Raw genomic sequence first — 15717 nt, forward strand, 5'->3', positions numbered from 1 at the left:
TTATCATAACCATTTAAATATGAGAGGAAGGAAGTGAAAATAAATTAGGAGAAGAGTGAATTATACTTCGTAAATTATTACTAATAAATCTATGTACGTCAACAAAAAGTTAATAGTAAAAAGCGTGCGAACTAAATAAACGACTTCGAGTGTATAGAAACACAGTATGAAATATTTGAGTTACATACGTTTTTGAAAAGATTGAAAGCAACTTGATTAGTAGTACCAATGATCTCCAGCAGTGTTATCTCTCCACCCCACTTTATATTCTCAACCACCACTAAAAATTAAAAAATGAAAATTCTCCTTTCTCAGCCACCCTAGTTACTAAAATAACCTTCATGTGTTTTTCCTTTAATATGAAACAAATAAAATAAAACAAAAAACTGAAGGAAAACTCAAAGATCCGAGGATCCGTACCAGTCACGGCTATGACAAACACCCCGTTCCCTCCGGAAAGGGATTATCTTCAAATCTTTTATTCTATAGCTCGCATTTTAAGTAATTCGGATTCTTAAAATTTGATCTAACGATCTTTGAAATCCGGACTCCTAAAAGTTATAATAATTTTTAGCAGTTAAATTTTTTAATCCTTTGGCTTTGAAGGAAGAGATTCACACCAGACCATGAATGCCTGACAAGGATGGATTCATATTTTCTACTCTCTCTCTCTCTCTCTCTCTCTCTCTCTCTCTCTCTATATATATATATATATATATGCCTTCCTCTGTTCCCTCTTATATCCATACTCGTTCGTTTAAAAAACAATCGCATAAAGTGAGGCCTCATCTTTGTCCTTGCAAGGTCTCCTATTTTTGCTGCTCTCAGATGACCGCGTCGTCAAAATTAAGGAGATTTGCACGAAAAAGTTCCAGTATGGAATAGTTGGCAGGAGGAATCTGGCGATTGCAGTTATTTGGACGATTGGATATTTCTTGGTGTCATTGAGTGTTCTTCAGTTTCGTTGTCAACAAAAATGGTTGGGGTGGGTGCTGGCTAGTGACATTAATATTTTTTTTTTTTTTTGTAACTTTTTAATTTTTAGATCAAGGTCATTTTGTATGAGGTTAAATTTGTCTATAGAACTTTTATATTACAGTGAATGGAAAAATAAGCTAATAAGATGGGCATAGCACCTCTCAACTTTTATTGATTGATTCTTCTTAGATTTATTTATTTTATTTTTCTTAAAAGGGAGGATAACCAGTAGCAAGTCACAATTACCCACTTCTTTGAGATTTAGAGAGGCTATGGGGAATTTGACTTTGTTTGTGGTCACAGTGAAGCAGACTCAGCTCAGAGCATCGAACCCAAAACTTCTCATATTTTTTTGTTTATTGAGGAGTCTCAGTCTGCGTCCTTACCACTGTGTCACTTGTTGTGATTATTCTTCTTTGATTTATTCAATTATAAAATAAAGATGTGAAAATTATTTCCAAGCTTTTAATTACTAAACTAGTATCAAACTAATAAAAAAGGAGAACGCTTCGGAATCTGCTTTGAGCATGGTGGAAACTCCATTTTCTTCAATTTTGATTCCTCGCAAACTAAGTGCTTTAATTATGGTCAATTTCAAGTGATGGCATAAATAAAATTCTTTTGCCATAAAATGATAAGAGAATAGTGGATGACTTTTTATAAAGAAAAGTTTTTTGTGGCAACAAGGATTGGCTCAATTGATAAAGTCTCTATTTTGTGTGTCGCCTAACCAAAGTTTGAATTTTATTGCCAACAGCTTTCGTTATTGCGTGATATGTAAATTTCTACGTAAACTCATACCAATAACAGTTGGCAGTTAAGTGTCATGCGAAAGTTCTTCTAACTCGAGGCTGTAGGTATACTTGACACTGATTGGGAGAATAACCAATCTCTCTATAAAGTGGATGGAAAAATAAGATAATAAGATGGGCATAGCACCTCTCAACTTTTATTGATTGATTAATCTTCGATTTATTTAATTTTTTTTCTTAAAAAGGGGGATAACTAGTGAGTAGTGGCAAGTTACAGTTATTCATCTCTTAGGAATCTGGAGCGGCTATGGGGAATTAGACTCTGCATGTGGCCACAGTCAAGTAGACTCACCAGCTCAAAGCATCGAACCCATAACTTCTCACATTTTTTTGTTTATTGAGGAGTAGCAGTGTGCGTTCTTACCATTATGGCACTTGATGTGGTTATTCTTCTTTGATTTATTCAATGTGAAAATTATTTCCGAGCTTCTAATTACTAGACTAGTATCAAACCAATAAAACAGGAGGACGCTCTGGAATTTGCTTTGAGCATGGTGAAAACTCCATTTTCTTCAATTTTGATTCCTCGCGAAGTAAGTGCTTTAATTATAGTCAATTTCAAGTAATGTCATAAAGAAAATTCTTCTGCCATAAAACGATAAGAGAATAGTGGATGACTTTATATAAAGAAAAGTTTTTTGCGCCAACAAGGATTGGCTCGCTTGATAAGATCTCTATTTTGTTTTGTGTGTCTCCTAACCAAAGTTTGAATTTTATTGCCAATAATTTTCGTTGGTGCATGATATGAAAATTTATACGTAAACCGATACGAGTAATAGTTGGCAGTTAAGTGTCATGCGTAAGTCATTCTAACTCGACGCTGCAGATATACTTGACACTGATTGGGAGAATAACCAATCCCTCCATAAACTTTTGTGAATAAAAAAAAAAAAGATTCTTGCACAAACCCCACATTTTGTTGGCTCATATTGAGTATTTAAAACCATCTGCCCTAGTTCACCAGCAACCTTGATGTTGTGATGCATGAATTTTATACGTATATTGGTTAGAAAAGTCTTAAGTTAGATAACTTGATTACATATTGTCACTTAATAAGATGCTACTATGTCAGTTACTTTTCACCTAAAATTAAATAAAGCATCATTTCAAAAAATATAAAGCAAGCATATGATTAAATGAAACATTTAGGTAGAAAGCAAATGATATAGTAGCATCTTAAGTTCGATGATAATATAATGTGAACAACATGTTAATTATAGTTAATAATATACAGACATGAAAGTTGATATTAAGTAGTTAACAAACCACGTAATTAGACAGTTTAATAGAATTTCTCGCCATAATAGCATCGTAAGTTCGATAATAATAATAGTGTGAACAACATGTCGATTATAGTGAATAATATGTCGAGATGCATGTTGATATTAAGTAGTTAATGAACCACGTGATCAAACAGCCTGAGCGAATCCCTCCACTATCCAGGTATGCCAAGTATACACTCTGCCATACCATAACCCTTCAATATTCCCATCATCATGATATTTTAATTATTTACTAAATATGCCAATGGGTAAAAAAAAAAAAAAAAAAAAAAAAAAAAATCTAATGAAAACTTTGAGTTTTAACGATAAGGACAAAATAAAGGATAAATTAAATAATACCAGGATTGACTTTTTAATGTAAAAATTTGAACTTTTGTTAAAATAAACAGTATTATGAATTTTTTTGTTAAAGTTTCAAAAAAAAAAAGAAAAAAAAAGAAAAAGAAATATAGCTGGACAGCATAGTACCCAATCGCACATTGAATCTTTGATTCGCTGACCCCACGTGCTATGCTTGTCGGCCGACTCAAAATATCTTGATATCTAAACTGGGCCGGGCCGAACTCTAAAGCCCATTTGTAAACCCAGTTTCCCAAAATGAAACACAAAGAAGTGGTATCGGATTGACGTCACCCATTTTTGAATCCAACCAATGAAGAGCAAAGTTGCTAAACTAATCGCGAGTGGGTCGGACAGAGAAGTCCTCTACTTACACGCGCAGCGCGTCTCTGCGTTTCTGCGTCCTCGCGAATTCAGATTCCCGCCTCTTCTCAAAGCCTGCGGAAAGGCCGGTCAGCTCCGTAGGCACATATTCTACATGCCCATCTCTTCAAAACCCGTTTTTCGGCCGATGTTTACTCCGCCACGGCTCTCACCGATGCGTACATGAAGCTTCGTTTTATGGGAGATGCACTCAAGGTGTTTGAGGAAATGCCTGAACGGAACTTGGGTTCGTTGAACGCAGTGGTCACCGGGTTTTTGAAAAATGGGTACTGTAGAGAGGCTTTGCATTGAGAGCGATGTTTATGTTGGCACGTCTGTTCTGACTATGTATTCGAACTGCGGAGAGTTGGTTTCTGCGGCGAAGGTGTTTGAAGAAATGCCCACCGAGAGCGTTGTGAGCTACAATGCTTTTGTTTCAGGGCTTCTACAGGTGAAAACCCTAATTCAGTTACGTTGATTTCGGCTGTTTCTGCCTGTGCTAGCCTTTCGTATCTTCGATTCGGCAAGCAGGTTCACGGTTTGATCGTCAAAATTAAGATCGGGCTTGACCTTATGATTGGAACAGCACTTGTGGACGTGTATTCCAAGCGTGGTCGTTGGCAGCTGGCTTATGCTTTCTTCAAAGAACTAGATGAAAAGAGGAACTTGTTTACATGGAATGCCATGATCGCCGGAATGATATTGAATGCGCAAGCTGAGAATGCCGTTGAGCTATTTGAACAGCTAGAATTCGAAGGATTTGAACCGGATTCCGTTACTTGGAAATCAATGATCAGTGGGTTTTCGCAGCTAGGGAAGGGCATTGAAGCTTTCAAGTGTTTTAAGAGAATGCAATCAGCTGGTGAAGTCCCCAGTTTAAAATCTATCACAAGTCTTTTACCGGCGCGTGCAGATTTATCTGCTCTGCATTGTGGAAAAGAAGTTCATGGCCACGCAATTTTAGCAATGATTTGTTCATTTCAACTGCTCTTATCGACGTGTACATGAAATGTGGGCTGCGCAAGAAGAATTTTTTATGGGTTTCGGGTAAAACCCGATATCCAGCATTTTGGAACGCATTCATATCGGGATATGGAAGAAACGGAGAGAATGCAGATGGAAGAAACGGAGAGAGTGAATCTGCATTCGGGGTCTTTGAACAGATGTTGGAAGAAAAAGTACAACGAAATGCTGCAACTTTCACCAGTCTTCTATCCATGTGCAGTCACACAGGTTTGGTGGACAAGGGATTGCAAGTTTTTAGGATGATAAACAAAGATTTTGGTCTAAAACCAAATCCATTTGGGTTGCATGGTTGATCTTTTGGGTCGAACTGGCAGGTTGAATGAAGCCCGAGAATTAATAGAACAATTACCAGAGCCTTCCGGAGCAGTTTTCGATTCTTTGCTAGGAGCCTGTGAAGGCCATTTGGATTCAGAACTGGAGAAAGAAGTTGCTACAAAACTTTCAGAATTAGAGCCAGAGAACCGAGCACCTTTCGTGATCCTTTCGAAGATATATGCTGCACTTGGCAGGTGGGAGGACGCAGAAAAGATTAGAGGATTGATGAATGATAAAACACGAAGAAAGCTCCCTGGCTTTAGTTTATTAAGACTGCATGAGAAGTAGATGCATGAAACAAAAACTGCAACTCAATGTCAACTGTTTAAAGTCCCAAACCAAAATTTTGAGACTCTCTGCTTCTCCGTAGAAGTTTTCGGCAAACAGAAATCTCACTGATTCAACATCTCCTTCACCGCAAACCCCATGTAGTTATTGAAGTGGTCTGGTGGTTCGTAAATGAAGCAAGAGATCACATCTCTGAGTGTGATGACGCCAACAACTTCACCTTCCTCCCCAGCTACTACATGGATCCTATGAACGGACTTGGAAGCAAGACTTTCAATCACATTGCCAAGAGGCGACTCCAGTTTGCATGTAATCGGTTGGATAACTTTTCCAATTTCGTTGGTTGTTGCGATGGTGCTCATGAAGTCCCTAACAGTGAGCTTCCTGAAAGAAATTGGCACACAAATTAAGTACCTCATCAAGAATGATTGTCTTTGTCAAGTGATCAAAACAAGCATTGGCTTTGTTTCTTGACAGAAATCAGCGTATGCAGATTAGTTCAAATTCACAACTGGATGAGTTCAGTTTCATAAGTAGGTATTTCAGATCCTTCACACCTTGAAGTTGAGAGGATTAGAGCACTCTACAGTCCATCGTGAGGACCAAGCAAAGGTTGTGCACCGTAAATGGTTCAAAGTTTATTTTCGAATACCTGAAATTGGAGAAAAGCTCGGGTTTGAGTAGCAAGAATCTGATATCTCTGATGCTGACATTACCGACTATGTTTTTCTTGGGCCCCTCTACAACGGGAAGACCACCGATTTTGTTATCTCTCATCCTCTTGAAAGCTTCCAGTATTAGATCATTGCTCGTGATGCTAATAACCTAGCCAAGAAAACAAGGGAGCAATAATATTGAGACTCCAAATTCACTGTTTATAAAGAATATTGTTTCGGAAACCAGGCAACCTTACCTCTTCAGAGGACATGAAAGGAAGTCCGAAATCGGAGATAGGCTTTGCTGCTATGCAGTCGAACCAGTCCCTTCCTCTGCATCTCTCAAGACCCTGAACAAGTCCTGATTGAGTAATGTAGTTTTTAATGTTGGGTTGGCCTGGTTCTATTACAGGTACATTCCTCAGCCTATATTTTGAAAGTAGTAGCATAACACTCAACATCGAACTATCTGTTGCCACTGGAATGAATGGCGCCCAGCGGAAGGATTTAAGTATTGACCTCACCTGAAACATACAAGTACATATCACATTCGGTTCACCCAGTCAAATAACTCGCAAGAAACCAATACTCTACACAGAATCTTCTTACTGTTGTTGACTTGAAGGGTTCATCATTCAGTATAACATTGTAAAAGTCTTTGCCCAATTCATCAGCAGCTGTGGGAGCATCTTTGGCTATTCCTTTCTCTGCAGCCGCACCGCCAGCCACGGCAGCTCCAACAGCAGCAGCAGTTAGTCCTACAACCGCAGCAGGACCAGTCACCCCCAATGCTAGAGCCCCAATGGCCCCTACTGCACCTGCACCGACTCCAGCCGCTGTTGCTGACGTAGCTGATATAGCAACCGCAGCCAGCTCTGCACTCTCCAACACCCAAAGAATAATGGCAGAGTAATCTATGAGACCTAGGTACCTGCCTCTCCAATCTGAACTTGTATCTGCTTCTGGATTGCTAACAGGAGCTGACAAAATGTTGTTTTCAGACAGAATCTTAACCGCGTCGCCAACGGACGTATCTGCCGGAATATCAATTACTGCAAATAATAATGTAACAAGGCACTACTTTTAGCTAACCATTGATCTCAGTCAATTCTATTATCATCCATAAATACTGTAATTGCGGATTAAACAGTTAATTCTGTCACCTTTGCCTCCAGGTACTGCTGGGAAAGATGAAACCGGAATTTTCGCAAATGCATTTGTTAAAACCTCCTGTAGGGGACGAGGTAATTTCTTCCTGGATTGGATGGTTTCGAAGTAGGCATCGTAGCTTGAAAGTTTAGATCTTTCCTTAACCTCTTGTGCTTCTGCTTCTGCTTGTGCCATATCTACTCTGAAGACAGAAATCGAAATCTTAATCCAATGTCTTCACATGAAGTCGTAGAATCATTATACAAGAATTTTCTTAATGTAGTTCGAATTAACCAGGATTAATTTGTTTTGTGCAAATTCTGTCTCCCATCTGGGTTGAGATCCTATTAATTTGCTCTTATATTATGTTAATTTGACATAATTAATCTAAATAGATGGCTAATAAAACATATTCAAGAAACATAAATTGTAAGCGAAAAACAAGATTAAAGAAGCTGGTAAAAGAGATACCTCCAAATGTGTGCTTCCAATGGATTCAGAAACTGCTGTCGGGCTCTGTTTATTTGGAAACTTTGAGGATTCTCTCTACCCTAGTAACCTCTACATGCATGGAACCTATACTTTTGACACGTGTCACCACCTGAAATGTGTTGCATTTCTGACTCACCACTTGTCACGAGTTGGTAAGAGTTCAGTTGGGCCTGGCCTAGGATACATAAAAAACCACCGCGAAGTTTTAGCTCTGCATTTGTTCTGTTTTTTGCCCTTGCCCAAAACTTTGGTTTCCCATTTATTTGGATTTGAGATTCTGTAGCTTTAACTTATAACTATGTAATTTGTATAATAATTTTGTGTTTAGTAGAAGTTGGTGTTCAATTTTTGACACGATTATTGAATAATAGAATTGTGATTAGCGGATTATTGGAAAATTAGAATTGTGATTAGTGGATTGTTGGAATATTAGAATTGTGATTAGTGGATTGTTGGAATATTAGGATTATGATTAGGAGCATAGAAAATGGTATGAATTTAAACTGATTCTATAAAATTTTACAACTTGAAATAGTAAAGAAGATAGAGAGATTAATGGGTTTTTGTTACTTTCTGCATCTCCCACATGTTCTGTTTAACAAACTGATGTCTCACTGCTTCATTATCTGCTTCTTAGCAAACCCCAAGTAGACATCAAAGTGATTGGGTGGTTCAAAAATGAAGCAAGAAATCACATCTCTGAGTGTAATCACACCAACAACTTCTCCTTCATCATCCACCACATACACTCTGTGAACCGATTTAGAAGCAAGACTTTCAATCACATCGCCGAGAGTCGACTGCAGATTGCATGTAATTGGTAATATTTGTCTTCCCTGGCTTTCTGAGATTGTGTTCGTGAAGTCCCTAACACTGAGATTCCTGAAAGAAAAGGGTAACAAGTTAAGTTCGATTTCACATTGGAAGTGATTTCCACGCACGGTAAACCCTTTTCTCCTCCGGCACACGCCTGTTTGTTTCTGGCCTTTAGATTGAGTAAATCTAGGGAAATCAAAGGACAAGATAATAGCGTGCAGAAGGAGAAAAAAGGGTGTGCGGATATTATTTCCCTTTCGTGGTTGATTGACTCTACCGAGTGGTAGAAGTAAAACCACGCATTGATTTTATTTCTTTGACAGAAATCAGTGCATGCAGATGAGGTCCAGAGTTTGGTTTCGGTACCTGAAATTGTTGAAGAGCTCTGCTTTCAGAAGAGAGAATCTGATATCACTTATGCTGACATTACCAACTATCTTCTTCTTTGGCCCCTGCACAACTGGAAGCCCACCAATTTGGTTCTCTCTCATTTTCTTGAACGCTTCAAGTACCGGATCATCGACATTGGTGCTGATAACCTGCCCAAGAAACAATGCAACATTCATATCGGAATTCCAGATTCGCTAGTCAGCCAGAACCAGAAGAACGTTATGGTAACACGGCCAAGATTACCTCATTGGAGGACATAAAAGGAAGTCCCAGGTCAGAGATGGACTTTGCAGCAATGCAGTCGAACCATTCCATTCCTTTGCATCCCTCAAGACCCTGAACAACTGCTGATTGTGTGATGAAATTCTTAATATCGGGTTGCCCCACTTCTATTACAGGTACATTTCTCATCCTATATTTTGAGAGTAGTAGCAAGACGGTCAACATTGAACTATCTGTCCCTACCGGAAGAAATGACTCCCAGCGAAAGGATTTCAGTATTGATCTTACCTGAAACAGTCAAGTAAATATTGTCGGTTTCAAAACAAATACTCTTGAATATAGATTGATGCAGCAATGTTGTTGTCATCTTCTTGGTAAAGAATGAACTTACTGTGGTTGTCTTGAAGGGTTCATCTTGTAGTATAACGCTGTCGAGTTCTTCGCTCAGTTTATCAGCATCTGTGGGAGAATCTCTGCCCTCTCCTTTGTCTTCAGCCGCACCTGTTAAACAATATGGTTTTCACCAATGAGTTGTTTGGTTAACTTTGAGTCATAATCATGCGGATTTAACAAACCATTCGAGTCACATTTCACCTATTTTTCCAACTGCGCTGCCAGCCATGGCAGAGCAAACTGCTGCTGCAGTTAGGCCTGCAAGAGCAGCAGGACCAGTTACGCCCAATGCAACTGCTCCAATAGCGCCCATGGCTCCTGCACCACCAACTACAGCCGCGGTTGAGTGAGCCGAAGGAGAAAATGCACTGGTCTCCAACACCCAGAGAAGAATGGCGGAATAATCCACGATTCCCAGGTGGCTCTCCCTCCAATCTGCACTTGCATCTGCTTCCGGGTTTCTCACAGGAGCTGACAAAATGTGGTGGTTAGATAGAGTCTTTACTGCATCAGCAATTGATGTATCCGCTTGAATCTCCACCACTGCAAATTATAATTCATGATATAATCTTAGTTTTAAAGGGCACTGTTTCGTTTTAGCCAATCATTGATTAAAGTAGCTAATCGTTGGTATTATTATTACCTTTGCCTCCAGGAACTCCTTGGAAAGATGAGACTGGAACTTTCGAAAATGCAAATGTTAAATTTTCTTGTAGGGGACGAGATAATTTCTTCCGGGACTGGATCGTGTCGAAGTAGGCATCGTAGGATGAAATTTTAGGACTGGTGCCCTTCACCTCTTGTTCTTGGGGTTGTGCATCTGCCATAGTACACTAGAGGCAGAATTTGGGATAATTAATCTCTAAATCATAGAACAATGTAGCGGAATACCAGAGCGGAATTGTTATTAACACTGAAAAGAGTTGCCATCGTGCATTTCTCCTTTCTTATTTTTGCCTTACGGAATAATGCATAATGACTATTTCTAAATGCCGATAACAACTCTGTACTAGAATGTAGTAATCACCATCAATTTGATTTGTCGAAGGGACCTTAATTATCTAACTAATCAAAATTTTTAACATCAGAAGATCAATGGATCAGATCGGAGGAAAAACAAAAAAACAAAAAAAGAAGATCAAGAGATATAATTGAGGGTTTGTCGATATTTTGATACCTCAAAAGTCTCGCTGCCGATGGCTTCAGAAATAGGATTTTGGATTCTCAGATCGTTCTCCTTCCAGAAAACAATTAGCTTGCCTCTGCATGCATGAAGCCACAGCCTTGCCAAAGTGTAGGCACTGGATGCATGTTGGGCTTCTAATTCCCAATTAATTAAGTTGGACTAATCTTCATTTGGGTCTACTGGTTTATTGGGCCTGGCCTAGAAATCAAGACGTGAATACATAGGAGAAAAATGGCATGAATGAATAACCTATCTAATCATGATGTGAATTTATAATTGTATAAAGTTTGGGAATAATTATTGACACTTCAAAAATGTCATCCTGCACCCTTTTTATGAATATACATAAGGGAATGTACCGATAACATTTTTGAAGTGCCAACAAACAGTTCCCGAAAGTTTTACAATCTGTATTAGTTCGTACATTGTGTGTATATAACACCTCATCTAATTTACATTACACCATGCCTTGCTTGGTTTGTGGGTTTTTCTAGATACCAAGACTTGTAGCTGGTAACTAATCAAAGAAAGATAATGAATCAAGAATCACAAAGATTTGTTCAAGTAGCTTGATGCACACCCTATTCCATTTTGGCTTGATGGGAATATTGAATTCGACGTCAACGACTCACCCCGCTTCAATTTCAGCCCAGAAGCACTTTCTGCAATAGTCACAGTACTTTGATGACTTTCTCTGATCCCAGTAGTACTACTTGTACTCCCATTGCCAACAAATGATGTGAGTGCAGCTGCCAAAGCCGATTGAAATTTCGGATTCGATGTGATTGCCTTTGTGGCGGTGGCCGTTGAATCGGTTAACATCTGAGGATGATGAAGAGGAGAGGGATTTTGATTTTGTATGTAGGAATAGGATTGGTACACTTTGTTATGTTCTTGAAATATTGGTTGCTTTCCAATGTTTAGGGCTGATCCAACTTGATTAATTCTATTCCCATAGTTGAAATATCCAGAAGCTGTGTGATTGATGTTGTTCCAAGGAGATTTCAATTGCAATGTGTTATTGTGGTCTGAAGAGGACGAAAAGTTGAGAGATGTTGAGGGATATCTTGGGTTGGAAGAAAAGCCGCTCCCCGACGCGGAGGGGAATACTCCGAAATGAGAGGGAGATGGGACGGTGAGATCAAGAGTGATAGTTGGGTGGGAATTGTTGGTTGAGATCGAACTGTTGGGGAAGTAGAAGTGTTTCTGTGGTAGCCTTGAATTTTGAGAGAGAGTACTAGTACTACTGAAGTTTACTCCTTGGAGATTAGTGGAGGCGGAGATGGGAGCGGTGGTGGAGTTGATGAGGCCTTGTTGGGAGGTAGATGAGTGAGACTGAAGCATGGAAGCGGCGGCGGAGGTGGTAGAGGCCATGGCTGTGGCTGACATGGGAAGTGGGTGGTTGTGGCTTCCTTCGTACGTTGTGATTAGTATGGACATGTCCTCGAAACTTCTTTGCACCTGAAAAATATTGAACAAGCTTTAATATTTCACATAAGAAACTAAGAAAGTAAAGCATAGTGGTGCAATTAAGCTGAATTTAACGAATTAAGCAGACATACGTACCTGTTTTCTCACAGGGCAAGCTGATGAGACACTGCAACGATAGTACGCTCTAGGGCATGGATTTCCTTTTGATATTTTCTGTCCATATTTTCTCCATTGACATCCATCATAAATCTATAGTATAAAACATATATAAGATATTAATCCATAATAACACGAATAAAATATAAGGAGAATCATTTATATAAAATGACTGTTTCATAATCTGCTTATATTCTCAGATGTGAATTTATATCATTCGTTAGATTAATTCTTTAAATATGCATGAAACATCTGGTTCAAAGGTTATATAACGAATTAATCTAACGAATGATATAAATTCATAATCTGCTGGCAGTAACTTTCAATGTATATAGTCGAGGTTAATTTATGGAATGCATGAAACATCTGGTTCAAAGGTTAAGTTTGATATACTAACCGTGTGATCATCGCATCTAACTCTGACAGAAACCCTAGCTTTCTTCAAACGGGTTTGTTGTGAAACCTCATCATCTCTACTTCTCGTTGTCTTCAACGTCTTACTAGGCGGCCCTATCTCAGCCAGGTCGTCTTCCTTTGGGCCTCCAGAGCTATTATCGGTTGACTGATCAGCAGCCGGTTCAAATTTGCAGCCCAACTCCAGTGCAAGTCCAGCTCCATTCAGCATTCCATTATCATCATCATCATCTTTTCCATTTGTACTAGAACTCAGTTGACTAATCTTTTTTATCCGACCATCCTTTCTGGGCTGATCAATACTACTTGAGGTTCTCCCAAGACTAAGAGACACTAGGTCATCAGCTTCTTCAGTATTTTGCTTATGTGTAAGATCAAGAACAATACTACTACTAGTATCGGTACATTTCTTAGTATCTCCTCCATTTTGAAGAAGGCCATGAAAATGCATCCACAGAGACTGGTAATCCTTAGAGATTTGGGATAATAACAGCTTTAGCCTTTCGTTTTCTTCTGTAGCCTCTACCATTTCTGCTTTTGCTGATTGCAGCTCATCCTGCTAGGGCAACACAAAGGGAATATATTTACATAACGATATATTTAAGCAAAATTTGAATGTAAGACATCTCACCTTTAAATGAAAAAAATGTTAAAATGGAAAATTAACCAGTTATGATATACATTTAGCGGTAACGTTATGTTAAATAGGACTTGCTAAATTCTTGTGGGGACAGAGTTCAAAATGCAGAGATTTATTTTATTAATATCATTGCACATGTAAAAGTGCATCTATATCAGATGGAATCTATGTGAATTAAAAATAATATAACGTATATAATGTGTGTGTGTATATATTTGTGTAGAGAAGAATTATGCTAGGTTAGCTTTTTATCAACAATCGTGTGAGGCATCAATCTTTTTTCGAATGAGAAAAGGTCGTTGCATCTAGAAAAACTCCGTCCATCCTTCCTCCACTAGATTTTATTAATAATATGAAATGAAAAGTAAAAGGCTAGCCTAATACCCGCTAAAACCAATTAATGAAAGCGATATGTGAGCACACCATTTCATTCAGTGTCTTAAGATATATGATTCGATATCAGATGGAATCTACATCTATATATTGACTTGGTGGGCTGTGGTAGATTCATGATCATTAATTCGTAGGCTCTGATGATAAGTCAGATCTATCACATGATATTGATGATTGAGATATCATCGTAATATTGGATAAAACGCTATAAAATTCAAGTGCTATATAACATTAAAGCCACACCCATAAGTAAGATCAACTATAGTTGATAATAAAATAAAAAATTAAAACTAGATCAGCTTAACATATATAAATATAGAGAACATTTTAAGGTAAATTGATGTTTTCTATTTTACCATTCAAAAGGAAGAAATTACTATAACGCTAAAATTATCCACATCCGCTTAATTTCCTTGGTTCTTTCCCATTCTTTATCTAGTTTTACCTGTTTGTGGTTGACAAGGGCTCTATTTTTTCCAGTCGAAGGAGGCTCCAAGTCTGGTTCAACATGCCACCCATGTCCTCCCTGAATTATGATATATTCATGGGGATTGAGAGGAAGACAGATCAATAAAACCCAATATATACAGTACGAGAATTATTTTGTAGTATCATATCAGAAAAGAAAGAAGAATCAAAAACATCAGAAGACAGACACGGAGATAAACAGTGAAAAAAGGAAGATTAATTAATTAATTTCCCGCCGGCCTTCAGGGTGCAATATTCTTAATCTCATATTAATTACCAAACTTCATCAGCAATCCTGTTAGAATATATTTACTAAGCTAGCTTAACTCATATATATGTAATGATTATTTCATCAAATACCAATTTTTGGTATCTGGTCGATAATTGTAAAACAATTTTGAGCGATATCCCAACTCATAAATTCATCTTAAAGTTAAATTTTGAATATAAGATTTTAGACCAAAATAAGAACAGTCCAGAAAAGAAAAGGATAAGCGAATTTCATATATAATTGGAAAGGAAATATAAAATGTAGTAAATAATTAAATGAAATATTTTCACCTTGGCTATCTCCCTGGGAGTACCCTCTTCATGATCACCATCAGATTTCACAGTTTTGTCTTCCAAAACTGTTTTGCCAAGAGAAGACGTTGCCTCATGAGTATTATCGCTCTCCATTAATGCTTTTGAAGGCCTCTTTGGCATTTCCATGGCTGCAGTTTGGCTTCTTGTATGTGTACGGAGAGACATATAAAGCCTGCAGATTTTGACTGCGTCTGTATTCAATATATATCCATGCCAGTGCTTATCTATAATTTTAAATACACACACAAATAATATATATATATATATATATATATATATATATATATATCTGGGTGTGTGTGTGTGTGTTATTAGTTACTAAAGAAAAAGAAGCTAGCTCATTGAGATATGTCAACAACCCAAACACATTTTTTCAAGGAGCAGCCGGGTGCTAGCCAAATACCCCCCCGAAAGCAAGTCGATATTATAAGTTTAGACCACTTTTTTTTCCCAGTTTAAGTTTAGACCATTGTACTTATTTATAATAATTGATTAACTATGTATAAAGAAACGTAGCTAGTTAGCTAGCAAGCTAATAAAAATTAAATTCAATAGTTCGATTTTAATGAAACACTAACTTTACGAGATCATGCTTCAAATATCCGAAAAATTAAACTAAAAAGATGTAGAGGATCGTAATCTTTATCTTTGAATAATATATTCACACACTTTTTTTTTTTTTTAAATATGTGAATATATTATTTAAATTTTTTTTTTTTTTTTTTTTTTTTTTACTTTTTACATATTTTTCTTAATTTTTGAGAGTCACATTAAATAAATTGAATAACATAAAATGACAGAAACTAACATAAAATGTATATAAAAAAATGTGTAAATAACATTATTTTTTTTTTTTTACATGATCTATCAGTCATATTGAAAGATTTGCTTGCAATTGTGTGCAAAAAAGTCACACGACTAC

General features: G+C 37.6%; 3 protein-coding genes, 1 long non-coding RNA gene and 1 pseudogene across 6 annotated transcripts; 2 read left to right on the forward strand and 3 right to left on the reverse strand.

Moving 5' to 3' along the window:
- Positions 1 to 3578: 3578 nt before the first annotated feature.
- LOC103950862 (SNF1-related protein kinase regulatory subunit gamma-1-like) lies at positions 3579 to 7419 on the reverse strand. The gene is made up of 5 exons (XM_009362110.3): positions 7224 to 7419; positions 6670 to 7112; positions 6318 to 6584; positions 6057 to 6229; positions 3579 to 5788 (listed from the first exon to the last, which is right to left on the reverse strand). Exons 1-5 carry the CDS (start codon positions 7402 to 7404, stop codon positions 5509 to 5511), a joined length of 1344 nt encoding a protein of 447 aa, XP_009360385.2. The 5' UTR covers positions 7405 to 7419; the 3' UTR covers positions 3579 to 5508.
- Positions 3726 to 5404, forward strand: LOC125471325 (annotated as a pseudogene).
- Positions 6847 to 8996, forward strand: LOC125471326. 3 transcript variants are annotated; one of them, XR_007253569.1, is made up of 5 exons: positions 6847 to 6987; positions 7062 to 7126; positions 7236 to 7304; positions 8339 to 8521; positions 8857 to 8996. It is a non-coding gene; the product is annotated as an uncharacterized LOC125471326 (long non-coding RNA). The 3 variants fall into 3 exon arrangements; XR_007253570.1 differs by having other exon boundaries at positions 8339 to 8603; positions 8857 to 8992; XR_007253571.1 differs by having other exon boundaries at positions 8841 to 8976.
- LOC103950861 (SNF1-related protein kinase regulatory subunit gamma-1-like) lies at positions 8297 to 10817 on the reverse strand. Its single transcript, XM_009362108.3, has 7 exons — positions 10700 to 10817; positions 10166 to 10355; positions 9724 to 10065; positions 9521 to 9630; positions 9151 to 9417; positions 8884 to 9056; positions 8297 to 8583 (listed from the first exon to the last, which is right to left on the reverse strand). Exons 2-7 carry the CDS (start codon positions 10347 to 10349, stop codon positions 8313 to 8315), a joined length of 1347 nt encoding a protein of 448 aa, XP_009360383.2. The 5' UTR covers positions 10350 to 10355; positions 10700 to 10817; the 3' UTR covers positions 8297 to 8312.
- Positions 10818 to 10968: 151 nt separating this feature from the next.
- LOC103950860 (WRKY transcription factor 72A) lies at positions 10969 to 15005 on the reverse strand. Its single transcript, XM_048571632.1, has 5 exons — positions 14772 to 15005; positions 14188 to 14268; positions 12693 to 13265; positions 12275 to 12388; positions 10969 to 12169 (listed from the first exon to the last, which is right to left on the reverse strand). The coding sequence occupies exons 1-5, from the start codon at positions 14958 to 14960 to the stop codon at positions 11255 to 11257; spliced, it is 1872 nt and encodes a 623-aa protein (XP_048427589.1). The 5' UTR covers positions 14961 to 15005; the 3' UTR covers positions 10969 to 11254.
- Positions 15006 to 15717: the final 712 nt, after the last annotated feature.

Source organism: the organism of the source record quoted next, unplaced genomic scaffold (genome assembly GCF_019419815.1).
Source record: "Pyrus x bretschneideri cultivar Hongxiangsu unplaced genomic scaffold, Pyrus_bretschneideri_v1 Contig6, whole genome shotgun sequence".
Taxonomy (NCBI): Eukaryota; Viridiplantae; Streptophyta; class Magnoliopsida; order Rosales; family Rosaceae; genus Pyrus; species Pyrus x bretschneideri.

Excerpts from the sequence above, each read along its gene's own strand:
- LOC103950860 (XM_048571632.1), bottom strand. The coding sequence starts at position 14,960 with ATGTCTCTCCGTACACATACAAGAAGCCAAACTGCAGCCATGGAAATG. Across the intron at positions 13,266-14,187 it reads CCCTTGTCAACCACAAACAG|GATGAGCTGCAATCAGCAAA; the intron begins GTAAAACTAGAT and ends TTGCCCTAGCAG. Across the intron at positions 12,170-12,274 it reads CTTGCCCTGTGAGAAAACAG|GTGCAAAGAAGTTTCGAGGA; the intron begins GTACGTATGTCT and ends AATATTTTTCAG.
- LOC103950862 (XM_009362110.3), bottom strand. The coding sequence starts at position 7,404 with ATGGCACAAGCAGAAGCAGAAGCACAAGAGGTTAAGGAAAGATCTAAA. Across the intron at positions 7,113-7,223 it reads AGCAGTACCTGGAGGCAAAG|TAATTGATATTCCGGCAGAT; the intron begins GTGACAGAATTA and ends TATTATTTGCAG. Across the intron at positions 6,585-6,669 it reads AACCCTTCAAGTCAACAACA|GTGAGGTCAATACTTAAATC; the intron begins GTAAGAAGATTC and ends TGTATGTTTCAG.
- LOC103950861 (XM_009362108.3), bottom strand. The coding sequence starts at position 10,349 with ATGGCAGATGCACAACCCCAAGAACAAGAGGTGAAGGGCACCAGTCCT. Across the intron at positions 10,066-10,165 it reads AGGAGTTCCTGGAGGCAAAG|TGGTGGAGATTCAAGCGGAT; the intron begins GTAATAATAATA and ends TATAATTTGCAG. Across the intron at positions 9,418-9,520 it reads AACCCTTCAAGACAACCACA|GTAAGATCAATACTGAAATC; the intron begins GTAAGTTCATTC and ends TGACTGTTTCAG.